This window comes from Mytilus edulis, chromosome 1 (genome assembly GCF_963676685.1).
Source record: "Mytilus edulis chromosome 1, xbMytEdul2.2, whole genome shotgun sequence".
NCBI lineage: Eukaryota > Metazoa > Mollusca > Bivalvia > Mytilida > Mytilidae > Mytilus > Mytilus edulis.
Window position 1 is genome coordinate 109,703,781 of NC_092344.1, and position 18,994 is coordinate 109,722,774.

General features: G+C 30.9%; 1 protein-coding gene across 1 annotated transcript; it reads right to left on the reverse strand.

The window, feature by feature from the left end:
- Window positions 1-8,186: 8,186 nt before the first annotated feature.
- On the reverse strand, window positions 8,187-18,587 carry LOC139517622 (XK-related protein 6-like). The gene is made up of 4 exons (XM_071308869.1): window positions 18,475-18,587; window positions 15,761-16,393; window positions 14,127-14,335; window positions 8,187-13,256 (listed from the first exon to the last, which is right to left on the reverse strand). Exons 2-4 carry the CDS (start codon window positions 16,312-16,314, stop codon window positions 12,568-12,570), a joined length of 1,452 nt encoding a protein of 483 aa, XP_071164970.1. The 5' UTR covers window positions 16,315-16,393; window positions 18,475-18,587; the 3' UTR covers window positions 8,187-12,567.
- Between the last annotated feature and the right edge of the window lie 407 nt (window positions 18,588-18,994).

The following is an 18,994-nucleotide window of genomic DNA, read 5'->3' on the forward strand; positions in this document are numbered from 1 at the left end:
GGTCATAACAAGAAAAAGAATCATTCTGATGTGCTAAGTTTCAATTTTCCGGATCAATTGTATTTGCAATAAAAAGTTATCAAGTAGCTATCCTCCGGCAGGGAAAAATAGTCGATATGAACAAGACCGAAATCAAGTGGAAAGATTTCAAAAGGATATTTTTAGAATCAGGTGTTGATTTATAAAAAATCCGTTAATCTGTAAGATTAAATACAATTTAAATCGGTCTCCTTCTGTAATAGTGAATACTAGAGTATTTAAAAGATTTTTGATTATGTTTTATTGACAACATTGACAACTGTTTTGCTGCATTTGTATGGCGTGTTTTATCAATAAACGTGTTATTTTTAACGTTAAAACAAAACTAATTGCAATTCTGCTGTTTGGAAAATTTACTTATTAACAGCAAAAATCTGAGTATCCCGATTATTAAGTACTAAGTTTTTCAGGTTTTTGTTTAATTCACACGAATTATTAATTGCGTTTTGTAAGTCGTTTCTTTTCATATAGACGAAAGCATGAATCTTATATTAACATTATGTTTTTCTGCCAAATTTGTGTTTCCGTATACCTATGAGACCTAACTCAGGTTCCCTTTTGCCGACTTGCTACTTTATTCACATGATGTTAAATTAATACCAAATAGTAGAATTTAGCCTAAACTTCCCGTATTTATTGTTATTTCTTATTAATTCAAATATATTTTAAAAATAAAAAAAAACATAACTAGCGATGTTGATAGAGCTATAACATGTACAAAAAATTTTCGTATATGTTATTACATATACAAAATATTGCTTAAAAATGGTTTTAACCTGTACAAATTTTGAAAATAATAATAAAGCAGAATATACACGCACGGTTGAAATGTATTAAATAGTAAAGAACAATAATCAAAAGCAAAAGAATGTGCATTATTTACAGCATGCAATAAATACTACATTTTCATACATTATAGAAACAAGTTAAATTTTACTTGTTGCTACAAGACAGAGACATGTGACACATTGAGTTGCACAAAACTTTCTTCTAAATTTACACCTACCAGACTTACAGTACAACTGCCTTTCTTACACTGACGATGCACAAAACCTTGCCCTCCACTCAATGATTATTTACGCACTATATCATGTATCTCTCTCACATTCATACAACTCATTGGGACTTCAGGCACATTTAAAGTTGCTTTTGCAAAAAATTAAACCTAGTTTCTACTCAAGTATCCATTTATTTGTCCATCTTTACTTCTAATTTTAGAGCCATCGTGTTTATTCACATTCATCACCACGCCTTTTATGTTTCTCTCATCGGAAGATCTATCAATGGGTGTAATAGGAATGATAACGTTATCGTCTAGGGAGAGAACAGTTAATCTAGTTTTGATTTTTGTCAAGGCTCCAGCTTGTATCTGCTGACCAGAAAGGGTCCTCTTTCGTGCACGCTTAATGTCAAAATTTGAAATATCAGACAAACCCTCACTAGTATGCAACATGACATACACAAGATGGAAGCATGGAGTGGCAAATGGCTACTAAGATTTCACCCTGTGGTTTCCAAAGGTAAATACATGGAAATATGTAAGAAATCAAATAACACTGATCACTCAAACAAATTACAAAGTACCAAACCATACAATAGTAAAGATTAAAAAGAAACAAGAATGTGTCCAAAGTACACGGATGCCCCACTTGCACTATCCTTTTCCATGTTCCATGGACTGTAAAAATTGGGTAATAATCTAATTTGGCATTAAAATTAGAAAGATTATTATAGGGAACATATGTAATAAGTTTCAAGTTGATAGGACTTCAATTTCATCAAAAACTACCTTGACCAAAAACTTTAACCTGAAACTCCCACTTTCATTTTCTATGTATAGTGAACCGTGAAATTGGGGTCAAATGTCTAATTTGGCATTAAAATTAGAAAGATCATATCATAAGCAACAAGTGTACTAAGTTTCAAGTTGATTGGACTTCAGCTTCATCAAAAACTACCTTGACCAAAAACTTTAACCTGAAACTCCCCCTTTCATTTTCTATGTTCAGTGGACCGTAAAATTGGGGTCGAAAGTCTAATTTGACTTTAAAATTAAAAAGATCATATCATAAGCAACAAGTGTACTAAGTTTCAAGTTGATTGGACTTCAGCTTCATCAAAAACTACCTTGACCAAAAACTTTAACCTGAAACTCCCCCTTTCATTTTCTATGTTCAGTGGACCGTGAAATTGGGGTCAAAAGTCTAATTTTGCATTAAAATTAGAAAGATCATATCATAAGCAACAAGTGTACTAAGTTTGAAGTTGATTGGACTTCAGCTTCATCAAAAACTACCTTGACCAAAAACTTTAACCTGAACGGACGGACGGACGGACGGACGGACAGACGGACGGACGCACGGACGAACGGAGGCACAGACCAGAAAACATAATGCCCCTCTACTATCGTAGGTGGGGCATAAAAAGGTTTAGGAGTCCTAATCGACTTAGAGCTCACTTTTAAAAATCACATAAGCAAAAAAGTGAATAAGACCAACTCCATATTTGCAGTTCTCAGAAGAACTTTTAAATACTTTGGTACGGACACATTCATATCATTGTGGACTTTCCGAATGTGGTAAATTTACTTTCCATCTGTATTGTTTCTGCTTTATCTTTAGTTGATTGTAAGAGGGGTTTTAGTAGATACAATCTCATTAAGACATATCTCAGGAACAGGTTAAACAGATACAGTTAAGTCGCCTTCATATCTTGACTTACATCTAGAAATTGACAATGAGGGTCGGTTGAAAACAAAACTTTACGACAAAAGAGATGATTTCAGCTTTCCAATTGTGAACTTTCCATTTCTAAGTAGCAACATTCCAGCAGCACCTGCATACGGGGTATATATCTCCCAATTGATACGATATTCCCGTGCTTGCATTTCCTATCATGATTTTCTTGATAGAGGTTTGTTGCTCACAAGGAAGCTATTAAACCAAGAGTTCCAAATGGTGAAGTTGAAATCATCCCTTCGTAAATTTTACGGACGCCATCACGAGTTGGTTGACCGTTATGGAATAACCGTTTCACAAATGATATCGGATATGTTCCTTACGTCGTAACTACAATCCCCTTCCCTTTCATGAATATGACCTACCGAATTAGACTATTTACCGGATTTGTAATCACTTAAGCAACACGACGGGTGTCACATGTGGAGCAGGATCTGCTTACCCTTCCGGAGCACCTGAGATCACCCCTAGTTTTTGGTGGGGTTCGTGTTGTTTATTCTTTAGTTTTCTATGTTGTGTCGTGTGTACTATTGTTTTTCTGTTTGTCTTTTTTATTTTTAGCCATGGCGTTGTCAGTTTGTTTTAGATTTATGAGTTTGACTGTCCCTTTGGTATCTTTCGTCCCTCTTTTAAAGTTCTCATCTGTCTCTTTCCTTCTGATTTGAGGTCATTTAGGTTTATGAAGGCTTTTGGGTTGTGATTTAAGGCTAAGGTGAGTAGGATTTTGTTTTACTAGTGGATTATTGTGTGAACTCGAAAGTAGTTAGACCTATGTCATAGAATGTTTAGCAACTCTTTTTATGCTAAAAGTAGCTTTTATGTAGATAAAATAATAACTTTTTGATAAGATTTTGTAATAGTAATTATATCTGTATGTTTACTCATGAAATACTGAAATAGAAAATATATATATATAAAAAAAAAAAAACTTGAACAAGGATGTGTTTTTTTATTTATTTATACGCTGATGATTATATTGCATTAGTCATAAGATGGTCTCCAAAAACATCATTTTTGTCTTCCTCAAAAAGGTCTCAGTATCCTAGTGTTAACTATTAATTTTATTTAAACAAAACGTCAAGAAAGTTTATGTATATGTCGTATGAAAAACACCCCATCTCCTTTGTTCAACCGGGGGTTCTAAGACAGGGGGTGTTCTGAGACAGGGGGTGTTCTGAGCCAGAACACCCTAGCTTGAGTTTCCTTGTACTGCATGCTTTGAAGTTTCCTTGATTCTGTGTTTTTGGCGGAAAGTCGAATCCAGTATAGAACTAAAAAATATGTATACGGAAAAGAATAACTACCATGTGTATGTCGAAAAAATCCAGCGTCTTTTCTGGGATTCGAAAGCAAGACCATTAGCATCTAGACCACCATTTCAGATCCCTACCCCATGACGACTGGATACAAACTTAAGTTAATTTAACATATTGAAACATTATTTTCGGGGCTCATAAAGGGTATATACTGTAAATGAATAATAAATACTATATATGAAAACGGTAATAGATGTAGTATATTATAATGATTATTTCGCGTTTTAACCTAGACTTTTATGAAGCATAAATGATTTTTTTATCTTATCTAAAACAGCTTGGATGTAAAATAGTTACCCTATTCAGACTTATCGGTAAGTGTAAGGTCGCCCTCTGGTCTCCTGCCATCAGGGTGATCTTACACTAACACATCCCGTCCTCATGGGTAAATGATAACAGAACTGATTACTAAGATCTACTAATGGTTGCACGAGACTGTTCAAAATTGAAACAACATTATTTATAGTTTTGATGTTATTCCGCCGGTTAAAAACGGACTGTGTCAATAGTAATAAACATGCAGAGCGTGCTTCTGCTGTTGTGACGATTATTATTTACTAAGACGACAGGTGGTACGAAGCTTGATGACGAGCAATATGTGTTTATGATGTCAAATTAAATGCATATTCTTTCACAGATTGAAGAAATGCCACTGCTGCAAAAAAAAAAATCTCAATACCAAAAAAACAATTAATTAAATAACATAAGGTGAATGAAGACTTAACAAAATTTCAGGTGCAATTTATAGTGATGACGATTGACATTGAGAGAAAATGAAGGACAGACACATAAATATCGGTCGAAAAAAAGAACGGATGAAGTAAGCAGGACAGAGAAGCAGAACCAGGTACGAAACCAATGGACAATAAATTAGATATTTTATGATTGATATCTAATGACAAACATATTTATAAATACAAAACAAGCAAGTGCAATCTTATAATATCGCACATGCATTATCCATCTCAAGCTAAGGGTTGAGTAAAAGGTCACAAATGAATACGGATTTAAATGAAGTTGAAATTATTGACTTGCAAGCTAATGAAATATCAGTGATGTTTTTGTACTTCATGTGGCAAAACATGATAAAAACAGACTACTTTTAGCACATTTATTTATTCTAACTTTGTTTTTATGAATAATTCAAACAAACGAAAAAAACTTTTTCAGTTTGTATTAATCATAGCTTAAAATGTCTTTTAAGGGCAATAACTCCCATAATGAAATAGAAGTTATGTATGGTAGCCTAATAATTCTCATAAAAATAAAGCCACCATAAGATAGCCAATATCTATATTATAAAAAAATCAGTATATTATGTTCGGAGAAATATTTTTCTGTGCAGTATGTGATCAGAAAAAAATATCTTATACATGATATTGAAAATTATCTAGTGAATTCTAGATATTCTTTTTTATGAAATGAATATACATTAATACTTCATAAATTCTCTTTAGGAATAACTTGATATCAGAATTTTTCTCATTTTTCGTTTTCAACATGGGAGAATTTGCATAAAAATTAGTCATACCATTTCATGACCAAATTAAGTTAACTATGAACCGCAATTCAATGTTTTTTCATTTAACCCTAATGAACCTGCTTTCAACAGTAGAGGATCATCATGTTTAGAAGTCTGGCCATCACATATCAGTTTAACATGTTCACATGAATGTGAAGCTAAATACAAATGTTCAAAATACTGAGAACGGTTCAAGACATGCATGTATGTCACATTTGGGAGATGACATCGTTTCAACAGTTCTCTTTCAATAGAAATGTGATAGTACATGCAGCACAAGATGTCATATGAACATATATTCTTGTTGAGTTAACTACAAATTTTAACTACTTGAAAAAAGCTAGTTTTAAAAACTTTATTCTAAAGTTGACAATTCTATTTATTAACAAATAATAAAAGCTCTAAAGAGCTTTGACTTCACTCAAAAACATAATAGAACACACTTCATAAGACAATACACAATTCTACAATATGCAAGGAGGGTATAATACAAAGTGCATACTCTTTTTTCAGTTTTCATTGCTTCTTTTTCTAATCTAATAACCATTCTGGATATATTATATGCTTAATTTTTTACCTGATCCCAAATTTATGTCATTTAGTTCAAAATGTATTATAATGTTTTTTAATGTACACAAGACATAAGTCTACCAGATATCAATATAAAATTGTATCTAATATATTTGATGAAATACATCGATTCAGCATTTACCAGTTATACTAGTTATGCTGCTACATAAGTTATGTTTATTACATCATTTTTCAAGACTGATGTCACTTCTCCTTTACTCGATTATCTTTTTTTTTATAAATATTTCAGAAAAATCCAGGGAAAATAATAGCTCTTATTGTTGCACATCCTTTACTTGTATAGAATACAATATCTTATTACTGAGGTCATTTAATTATAAAATAATTTGTTCAAAGATTTTTGTTAATTGATTAACAAATTGTGCCATTTTTTTCAGTAACATGCAAACGTTAGATATTATGTATTTCTATATATACTTTACTTAATTTGCATACAATTAAAACTTTAGGAACTCTCCTTTGCATTTGACTTTTTTAACACAGTGACAGAGCACAACAATATAAAGCCTTAAAAAAATGTATAATTTGTAAAAATTATAAAAAATATAATGTAAGCAATGTTCATTTTTCTCACAGCAAAGAAAATAAGAAATATCATGCTCAAACCATATTTTTTTTTACTTGGGATTACACTAAAAAACATTTCCAAAAGCAACAATCTTTAATATAAAAACTATTTTCTAAACTTTAAAAACAATACATGTACAAAAAAAAAAAAAAAAACAATACATGACTGATCAAAAAGTTCACTTTTACTTGTGGAACTCTGGACTCCCAATTAACTTTTTGAATTTTTATGAAAATGATTATCACATCATCGTCATTCTTTATTTTTATGAAAACAGATTATCATTTCAAAATTTGTTCATCCATTAAAACATCACAATAAATTAATTTACAATAAATCCCTTAAAATGGTAAAATTTTGTTCAACCATGATTGAAGATTGGTAAAGAATACACTTTCTACATGAGGTGGCTCTCATTTTGAAAGGAGGCAACAGAGTCCTTAATTTGACCAAAATATATCACTTTGTAATAGCCTATCTAAATGCAATATCTATGATCTTTAATGTTGCAATTCAAATAGATTTGATTTTTTTAGTAAACTATTTCTTTTTGACAATCTCTGCAACTTCTTACATTTGTAACTATAAAACATCACCAGTTTTTAGCTGTTTTCCAATTAAACAGTGATCTGTACTTTAGGTCTATTTTCAGTTGAAAACTTTAGCAACACCCTTTAATAAAAATAAATTTGATTTATAAAGAATTTAATACTATAATGCAATGTATGTGTGATTAAAAAGTACATTCACACTAGTTAATCATGTATATACAAATATTTTGTACTTAACAAATTTTTATATGAATCGAAGCTAATCGGGTGCTCCATTTTTACATAGTATATTTAATAATTTTTATAAACTAAAAGGGACAACATCTCTCTGAGATTATTATTAGCAAATCAAAATTAAATATATAAGTACCTGGCCACGTCTACTTGTATATTTGTCCATCTGATGAGTTAAGCCTTTTTCAACTGATTTTTATAGTTCGTTCTTATGTTGTACTGTTATACCACTGCCCCAGGTTAGGGGGAGGGTTGGGATCCCGCTAACATGTTTAACCCCGCCACATTATTTATGTACGTGCCTGTCCCAAGTCAGGAGCCTGTAATTCAGTGGTTGTCGTTTGTTTACTAGTATGTGTTACATATTTGTTTTTCGTTCATTTTTTTACATAAATAAGGCTGTTAGTTTTCTCGTTTGAATTGTTTTACATTGTCTTATCGGGGCCTATTATAGCTGACTATGCGGTATGGGCTTTGCTCATTGTTGAAGGCCGTACGGTGACCTATAGTTGTTAATGTCTGTGTCATTTTGGTCTTTTGTGGATAGTTGTCTCATTGGCAATCATACCACATCATCTTTTTTATATATTGTTGAGTTAACTACGAATTTTAACTGCTTGCAAAAGGCTAGTTTTAAAAACTTTATTCTAAAGTTGACAATTTTATTTATTAACAAATAATAAAAGCTCTAAAGAGCTTTGACTTCACTCAAAAACATAATAGAACACACTTCATAAGACAATACACAATTCTACAATATGCAAGGAGGGTATAATACAAAGTGCATACTCTTTTTCAGTTTTCATTGCTTCTTTTTCTAATCTAATAACCATTCTGGATATATTATATGCTTAATATTTTACCTGATCCCAAATTTATATTATTTAGTTCAAAATGTATTATAATGTTATTTAAAGTACACAAGACATAAGTCTACCAGATATCAATATAAAATTGTATCTAATATATTTGATGAAATACATAGATTCAGCATTTACCAGTTATATAAGTTATGCTGCTACATAAGTTATGTTTATTACATCATCTTTCAAGACTGATTTCACTTCTCCTTTACTCAAATATCGATTTTTTAAAAATATTTTAGAAAAATCCAGGGAAAATAATAGCTCTTATTGTTGCACATCCTTTACTTGTATAGAATACAATATCTTATTACTGAGGTCATTTAATTATAAAATAATTTGTTCAAAGATTTTTGTTAATTGCTTAACAAATTGCGCCATTTTTTTCAGTAACATGCAAACGTTATATATTATGAATTTCTATATATACTTTACTTAATTTGCATACAATTAAAACTTTAGAAACTCTCCTTTGCATTTGACTTTTTTAACACAGAGCACAACAATATAAAGCCTTAAAAAAATGTATAATTTGCAAAAATTATAAAGAATATAATGTAAGCATTTTTCTCACAGCAAAGAAAATAAGAAATATCATGTTCAAACCATATTTTTTAACTTGGGACTACACTAAAAAACATTTCCAAAAGCAACAATCTTTAATATAAAAACTATTTTCTAAACTTTAAAAACAATACATGTACAAAAAAACAAAAAAAAACAATACATGACTGATCAAAAAGTTCACTTTTACTTGTGGAACTCTGGACTCCTAATTAACTTTTTGAATTTTTATGAAAATGATTATCACATTATCGTCATTCTTTATTTTTATGAAAACAGATTATCATTTCAAAATTTGTTCATCCATTAAAACATCACAATAAATTAATTTACAATAAATCCCTAAAATGGTAAAATTTTGTTCAACCATGATTGAAGATTGGTAAAGAATACACTTTCTACATGAGGTGGCTCTCATTTTGAAAGGAGGTAACAGAGTCCTTAATTTGTCCAAAATATATCACTTTATAATAGCCTATCTAAATGCAATATCTATGATCTTAAATGTTGCAATTTAAATAGATTTGATATTTTTTAGTAAACTATTTCAATTTGACAATCTCTGCAACTTCTTAACTATAAAACATCACCAGTTTTAGCTATTTTCCAATTAAACAGTAATCTGTACTGTAGGTCTATTTTCAGTTGAAAACTTTAGCAACACCCTTTAATAAAAATAAATTTGATTTATAAAGAATTTAATACTATAATGCAATGTATGTGTGATAAAAAGTACATTCACACTAGTTAATCATGCCTGCTCACCCTAAAAAAAAAATTTTGTACTTAACAAATTTTTATATGAATCGAAGCATATTCGGATGCTCCATTTTTACATAGTATATTTAATAATTTTTATAAACTAAAAGGGACAACATTTCTCTGAGATTATTATTAGCCAATCAAAATCAAATATAAAGAATAAAAGTAATTTTGGCACCATTAATATCATAATTACTGAAGATGTATTTGCAGCAATAGTTTCAAACTTTCAACTCAATATTATTAACATATAATAACAACAAAAACATTTAAAAAATATTAGTGTGCTTTCCACTACACACATATACATTATATATACAATGTAAAATGACTGGAATAATCATACAAAAATAACAGCTTAGCACCTTGACAAACTTCAATGATTAAGTTATGATTAACAATTGTAGTTTTTAAAATGTAATAAAATATGTCAACTAATAATACAGATATCGATACAACTCTTACATTATCTCCCTTGACTACAGTGAATACATAAGTGTCTTATAGATAATAAACAAAAAATACAGTAATTTTAAAATAATTCTGACAGCTGCAGCTCATGGAAGATTTTCAAAGCCACATGAAAACCTCATATCTTATTGAATTTGGCATACAATAATTGCAACCTATAGATATAAGAAGATGTGGTATGTGTACCAATGCAATGAGACAACTCTCCATCCAAGTCACAATTTATAAAAAGTAAACCATTATAGGTCAAAGTAAGGCCTTCAACATGGAGTTTTGGCTCACAATAAACAGCAAGCTATAAAGGGCCCCAAAATAACTAGTGTAAAACAATTCAAACAGGAAAATCAACAGTCTAATCTATATAAAAAAACTAGTAAACGAGAAACACTAATGAACCATATCAACAAATGACAACCACTGAACAGCAAGTTACTGACTTACGACAGGTGCAAACAAATGCAGCTGGTTTATACGTTTTAACCGGCTGCAACATTCGCTCTAACCTGAAACAGTAGTATAACATTACAGCATAGAAAGAAACAAAATATCAATTGAAATGGCTAAACTAAAGAATTTTGATCATTTTTTTTTAATCTCTCACTCTTGTTCTTCAAGAGTGATTCCATTATATGACATTTCTGTTTACATGTTCTCATAAGTTCCAATTAACTATAAAAAGATATATGTTTTGTGTTTAACATTTGAACAACAAACCCATAACAAAAAATACTCCATTAGTCTAGATTTCTATTGTATTTTGGGTCCTTGGTTTATTGTCTCATTGACATAGACTACAATACCTGTTCAAACATTCATGAAATCTTATCAAATGTAACATAAAAACAAAAACAGATTTTAAAAAAGGTTACCCGTATCCTAAATAAAATAATAACTATAAAATAGTGAACTCAAACAAAAACTATTTGGCGAAAGTAAAATACATTAGATATAAAATGAATAGGTTGAAATAAAAAAAAATATTGAAAGTTGGACCCAATTTATTAGCCTATCTTAACATCAACCTAGTAAAATTTCCATGATTGAATGATTAACTGAAAACATAACCCAGCACCAATTCAAGTATGACACAGGAGATGACCCTCTTTTTTGCATGCAACACTATACATTATTATTCATTCAGTACACATTTTATTATTTAATGATAATCAATAATTGTCCAGGAACTCATTAATCAGTTTATATAACTGATTTTGCTTTTAAAATCATATGGAACTACAAATTTTAAACCAAAAAAATAAAAAAAAATATTATGTTTTATATACTTGAACATGTTGAATGGGAAAGTTTTACTATAAAACAATTTGGTCACCCAACATTTCAAGTGCAAAGGAAAAACAGTGATGAAAGAAATAAACAAACCTGCACTGGAAGTTAAACAGTGGTAATTGATTCTTAAATTTAAAACAAAAATTCATTTAACAACTATTGAGGAAAAGATTAATAAAAAAAGTAGTAACACATGGAAAATATATTAAAAAAACCCATCATGGCTCTATAAATTAATTTATTTGTCACAAACTCTACCTGCTCTGTGTTGATTGTTTATCAATGACATGCTCTGTAACTCTAAAGTTAACTAGCATACGATCACTTTAACGTACATACAAGACTTAGTTCAATATTTCTCTAATTTTATGGAAATATATCCCTTTCCGAACCCATTGTATAAAAAAAATTAATCAACATGTGGTTGCCGGTGATCTCAGAAGATGATTGGCTGAGTCAAAGGGTCATAACCTTTCTCAGCTCCCTGAAATGATCAAAATGTTAATGAAATTGACAACTTCGTGGAAAATGGAATGCACTCGAAGGGGATTTTGGTTTAGAAAAAAAGAAAATTTTCTTTTAATCATTAGAGAAACAGATTATTACATAGTAACGCTTGGGTTATCGGATTTATCCAATCTCGATAGTTAAATTATAAATTTTAAAGTCCTCGCCGAGGCTCAGACTTTAAAATTAATCATTTAACTATCTCGATTGGATAAATCCGATAATCAACTTGTATCAATGTAATAATCTATATATATATACACTCATTTGTTCAATAATGTCATTAACTAAAATTACATGAAACACATATGACTTAGAGCAAGTAAAATATAAACCTGACAATGTAAACACTCACAAATACATGAAGTATGACTATCACACTCTTTTAAGAGCAGGGGCATACAAATTACCCTTTTATGACCTATTGAGATTGCCCGGGAGATGATACTGTTATAATATCTACTAGTGCTACCATTATCACCATACATTTTTATATTCCTACATGAACATCATATATAAAAACACTAATGATTTCTAAAATATAACTGCCTTCATTAAACTTCGAATGTGTGTCCATTATTAACACCAGTGTCAGCTTTAGACTCCTCATTTGAATTTATTTCATGACAAACTGATTGGTAACAGTTATAATTCTGTACAGGATTTATACAACATACAATGTCCGTACTTCTAGGGTGGCAGCATTTATAATATAACAATTGTACAACTATATGAATGACAATACCTCCGGGTATTATTCCCAATGCAGCAAAATAATACCAGGCACTCTTTTGGGTTGTAATATATTGCCATGCTACTAACATGACCAAGTTTTCAGCATAAATTACAAAGTAATACAACATAGCTCTGTAACGTGTATGGCCACTTTGTACATTCTGAAAACAGAATATAAGAACGTATCCTATAACTACGTCAAAAACAATTTTATCAATAGTCTTTTTATAAAACTCGGGTTTTTGCAATGCTACCCATATAGACATGGCTGCCCAATGAACAGCAACTGCTATTAACATGTAATACTGAAACTGTGATGCAAACAAAGCTAAAACAACAACTCTGGGGCCTACTTCACATGCTCTCCATATGTAGTAGAAAATTGTTCCAAATAGTGATAGTCCTATTTCTTCTTCATTATGTGATGCCCTTAGGGCCTTGTGGTATGACACCAATGACCATGAGACACCAATCCAAGATCCAACCATAGAAACAGGACGAATTATACCTGTAAAATAAAGTGATATATTTGTTTTTTTGTTATTATTATAAACTATTGTGTGCTTTATTATTGACATTGGTGATGAATGGAGATTGAATGAATATGTTTTGGATTTTCAGGATTTCACAAAAAAATTTATTAGAATATCAAATGCAATTCACTCAATACTAACCTCGCATTCATTACTTTAATACAAACATTGCAAACAATTCAGAAATGACAGCTTCAAATTTAGACAAGAAAATCTAAAAAAAACTTTAGGAAAATAGCCTAGTATCTGACTTGAATGTTAAGTTTTTTAAAACCAGCCTTCTATGTTTTGAAAGCCTTAATGTGTTTAATAAAGAACATTTGTCAACATTCTCCAAAATATCTACTTTTGGTCTAAAAGAAAAAGAATGTCCACATTGAAAGCAAAACAAGGCCTTAGGGTAAAGTAAACCATTCGTTTGACTGATTCAATACACAAATCATTCTTTTACAGGTTAAAAGGATGATTAATACATTTTTAAACAATAATAGGAATTCAAACAAAGAAAAGTTCAATTGCACTTGTTCGTTATCTATTTAAATGTGACTATATTGGTTTATATGACCATCAGCAGTCTTCGGAGGTCACCTCGACAGTTAATTAGAGAGTGTCAGAGAGACTTAAATACACATGAAATGCTGATACATATTATCCAGTTCATGTAATGTATATGGTTTATTTTAGACGTTTTAAAACTTGAATACACACTTGATTAAATTATTTATCAAATACATGTATGGGATTATGAGTCAAATCAGTGAACAAAAATTTGACAACTATTGAACTAATGCCCCTTAAGGTTAGATAAATGATGAATCACAAATATTTTTATAATTTATACTTACTCATAAGTAATCCATCATCTGGAGTTTCTGTTAGTATGATATACATCTGTAGAACTAATTGTGGCGCTGATTCTAGGAATGCCTCTAACATTCTCATCATTCCAGCATCAGTGTCCTCATGTAACATCTGTTTATAATGATTTTTCCTATCTTCATCTGACAGGGTAGCAGATCTACTCTTACAACCATGGTATAAGTACTCTATATGTCTGTAAAAAATATTCTTATTTAGAAACTATTGAAATACTCATTTATTTTGATATATATATATATAAGTATACCTCCTAGACACACAAAATATCAATTATATTGAGACTTTTTGAGAGTGCACACGCTGAAATGTCTCGCTTTCTTTACTAATCATTGATATTATGTTGATAGTCATAAACATAAAGCTTTATTACAACTGTCACATAAACTTATCATTAAACAAGAAAACTAAAAATTCGCCAATGAACCAAGAAAATGAGGTCAAGGTCAGATGAACCATGCCAGGAAGGCATGCACAGCTAACAATCTTTCCATACAACAAATATAGTTGACCTATTCTATTGCTTATAGTTTAAGAAAAACAGACCAAAAACACAAAAACTAAACGCTTAGCAATGAACCGTGAAAATGAGGTCAAGGTCAAATAAAAACTGCACGACTGACATATAGATTATAAAATATTTCCATAAACCAAATATAGTTGACCTATTGCATATAGTATTAGAAAAAAAGACCAAAACTCAAAAACTTAACTTTGACCACTGAAACATGAAAATGAGGTCAAAGTAAGATGACACCAGCCAGCTAGACATGTGCACCTTACAATCATTCCATACACCAAATATAGTAGACTTATTGCATAAAGTATAAGAAAAACAGACCAAAACACAAAAACTTAACTATAACCACTGAACCATGAAAATGAGGTCAAGGTCAGATGACACCTGCCAGTTTGACATGCACACCTTACAGTCCTTCCATACACTGAATATACTATATCTATTGCTTATAGTGTCCGAGATATGGACTTAACCACCAAAACTTAACCTTGTTAACTGATCCATGAAATGAGGTCGAGGACAAGTGAAAACAGTCTGCCGGGCACAAGGACCTTGCAAGGTACATGTATGCACATACCAAATATAGTTATCCTACTATTCATAATAAAAGAGAATTTAACATTACAAAAAATCTTAATTTTTTTTTCAAGTAGTCACTGAACCATGAAAATGAGGTCAAGGACATTGGACATGTGACTGAGGGAAACTTCGTAAGATGAGGCATCCATATACAAAGTATGAAGCATCCAGGTCTTCCATCTTCTAAAATATAAAGCTTTTAAGAAGTAAGCCGCCGTCATTGGATCACTTTCCCTATATGTCGAGCTTTCGGCTCGACAAAAAAACACAACTTTTTTGTTATCTGAGACATTGTACAGAAATAGTTTTATCTTATATTACATGTACCACCTTAAAATTCATTTTAAGATCTTTAAACAAGACATAGAATCACACAAGTTTATTATTTACATACATTGAAGTTATAAATTAGGATGACTGCAGAATGTCATCCTCTATGACTGGGACAAAATATTTCTGTGTTAGTCCAAGAACACAGAATGATAAAAATTCAAAATACTTTACCTGACAACTGGTCCAATCATTAATGGAAAAGTGAAAATAGCTCGAAAGAACCATACTATACAACTTGTATATCCCCTTCCTTTTTCTCTGTTATAATCTAGGTGATACCATCTAAGACTTTTTAGGTTTATAACCAGCATAGGGAAAACAATAAATGCTGTTGTAAATCCAAATTCTGTCCATCTCTTTAAACTGTAATAATTATGAGCTAGGAAAACGTCTGTCACAACATCGTAGAAGAAAAATAAAATGGAACCAATTGTGGCAATAAGATCAAAGAATCGGAAAGGATGAGGAAATTTTGATTTGTCATACGATTCTGTATTTTTCCAGCATCTATCTCCACAGCAACATTTCAATAGTTTACTGGTTAATGATAGTGAAAAATCATCATTTCCATCTTTTATGACATCAAAAGTATTTGGTTTTGGACATGGTGGTTTTGCCCTTTCTGGTACCGAAATAGTTATATCATTGGCATCCAGTTCATCCTGCTCATCTTCCTCCTCATACTCTATTCGTCTGGTATACGGAATCTTCCTGTTACGAGACATTGTACTAGTCACAACTCAATTAAAGTCAAATTGGTACAGTCAAGACTTTGGTCTTTACCACTGTAGTCACACTTGTCAACTGAAATAAAAAAAATAAAGAGATTATGTCCAAATTCGTTTCTTTGTTCAGTTACATGTTTATTTGTATAGATTAATTTACAGAAGAAAACAAACATGCAGATGTTCTCCACAATCTTTAAAATATCCTCTTAATTCATGCTTTAATGTAGAAGTTTTAGTGTGCATTTACAATATAGGCTAAATGATCCTGTATTATGTACATTCACATTTGTTGTACATGTACCTACAAAAAGGGAGGAAATTGATCATTGAAGACTGTGTTCGTGTATTTGTCAAATATATTAATGTAAAAAAAAATCCAAATATTTATACTAGTGAATATGTGAAAAGATCTTTTAGGTTATACAAAATAAATGAGACTGTCAAGGGTTCAATTAAGCTCAATCAGTTTATAAAAAATCAAATGTGTCTCCATTTCTAATTTTAAAATGAAATTTCAGTTCCCCAATTGGAACAATTCATTAGACATATCAAACCTGTAATTTTAGAAAAACGGAAGCTTAAAATAAAAACTTTATGTTAGGGTCTTGAATTAGGTTTGACAGCTTTGGACATGATCATTTTTATTTTTACCTATTTCAAATTGACCAAATCACTACTTTGCCTTAAAATTTATATCTCAAATTTTTTAACAGTGAGATTGCATCCACTACTTTTCACATTTTATGCATTAAACATGAAGAAAATAAGTTTGGAAGGTTTATGAAAAAAGTGCAAAATGTAATACAGTCAACACTACAGAATAAAGGGTAGATCTATTTTTGTTCCAATGACTTTATAAATTACAAATATTCTGAATTGATTTAGCTTTTGTCTTGACATAACTTAAAAATCTGAGAAACACTATTGTAGCATGTTTTATGGTTTGTATGACGAAAAATACCCACATAAATGTACAATGCATAGTTTATCAATTAGGTTGACAACTATAATTTCAGAATAATAAAGATGTTTTTTTTATTATCTTCCAAATACCTGTCAGACAGAAAAGGTTTTTGATTTTTGTTTGCAATTGATGGTACTGAAGTATACATACACGTACAAAAAATGTACACCACACGAAAGGTGACACAAAATTGAGGGGTCTGATGGGGGGGGGTCTCATCACGATTCACGAGTTGTTTTTTTTTGTCAATCACGATTCACAGAAAATAAATTTCCATGATCACGAATCACGAAAATATAACAAAAAAAATCTGTAGAAAAACGGATCACTATAGCGAAAATGCGCCAATCACGAAGAACGAAAATAACCCATCAGGCCCCTCAAAATTTGATACCTGGCCATTCTGTTACAAAAATAAAACCACAGCTGTATTACTGTAATGTTACATCCTGATTTTACATGAATTAGTCCATTGTGCTATCTTTAAATCGAAATTGAACTGTTTTATTCAGGCATGACTTTTATTTACATGTCGGTGCCAGTGATATTTTATATTAGTATATATCTCACAACTGATATGATATTCTCGTGCTTGCATTTCCTATCATGATTTTCTTGATAGAGGGTTGCTGCTCACAAGGAAGCTCTTAAACCAAGAGTTACAAATGGTGAAGTTGAAATCATCCCTTCGTAAATTTTACGGACGCCATCACGAGTTGGTTGACCGTTATGGAATAACCGTTTCACAAATGATATCGGATTTGTTCCTTACGTCGTAACTACAATCCCCTTCCCTTTCATGAATGTAACCTACCGAATTAGACTATTTTATAATTTACCGGATGTGTTATCACATAAGCAACACGCTGGGTGCCACATGTGGAGCAGGATCTGCTTACCCTTCCGAGCACCTGAGATCACCCCATGTTTTTTGGTGGGGTTCGTGTTGTTTATTCTTTAGTTTTCTATGTTGTGTCGTGTGTGCTGTTGTTTATTTGTCCTTTTCATTTTTAGCCATGGCGTTGTGAGTTTGTTTTAGATTTATGAGTTTGACTGTCCCTTTGGTATCTTTCGTCCCTCTTTTATAAACCTGTTATGTCTTTTGTCGTTTTGATTGTAAAATGAACAATGTAAGTATGTATTTATGTAACAGACAATTTAATACAGTAGATGAAAATGCTCTATAAACCTACATTATTTTCATTTTACTTGCATTCTTTTTACATTCTACCAGACAAGTCTGCTTTTACAATAGACATTACACAAAAATATATTTCAGTGTCTACTGATACTTATTTGAGTAAACTATAAAACCAAACAAATAGAACGGAAACCAGTTTAAATTGGGTTACACTAGAACCCTCAACGCGGGCCTGAAATCGACTCGAATACTTGTATGGCAGTTGCTTTTGCATTTTTCTCGAGCCTTCGACTTTTGTCGATAAAGCGAGACATCGTCTTATACTTTTTTAACCAGAGACATATACACACATTCGTGTCTCTGCTTTAACTTAAAAGAAAACAAATCAAATATTATATTATTTTACGGGAAGAGGAATAACTCTAGATTCAGAGATTAACAGATTTGAAAAGTATGATATTTACGACATGCCCTTCCTTAAAGTATGATATTTACGACATGTACTTCCTAAAAGTGTGATATTTACAACATGTACTTCCTAAAAGTATGATATTTACAACATGTACTTTCTA

Coding starts and splice junctions, on each gene's coding strand:
- LOC139517622 (XM_071308869.1), bottom strand. CDS start 16,314: ATGTCTCGTAACAGGAAGATTCCGTATACCAGACGAATAGAGTATGAG. Junction 14,336..15,760: donor ATGATTGGACCAGTTGTCAG/GTAAAGTATTTT, acceptor TATTTTTTACAG/ACATATAGAGTACTTATACC. Junction 13,257..14,126: donor AGATGATGGATTACTTATGA/GTAAGTATAAAT, acceptor TTTATTTTACAG/GTATAATTCGTCCTGTTTCT.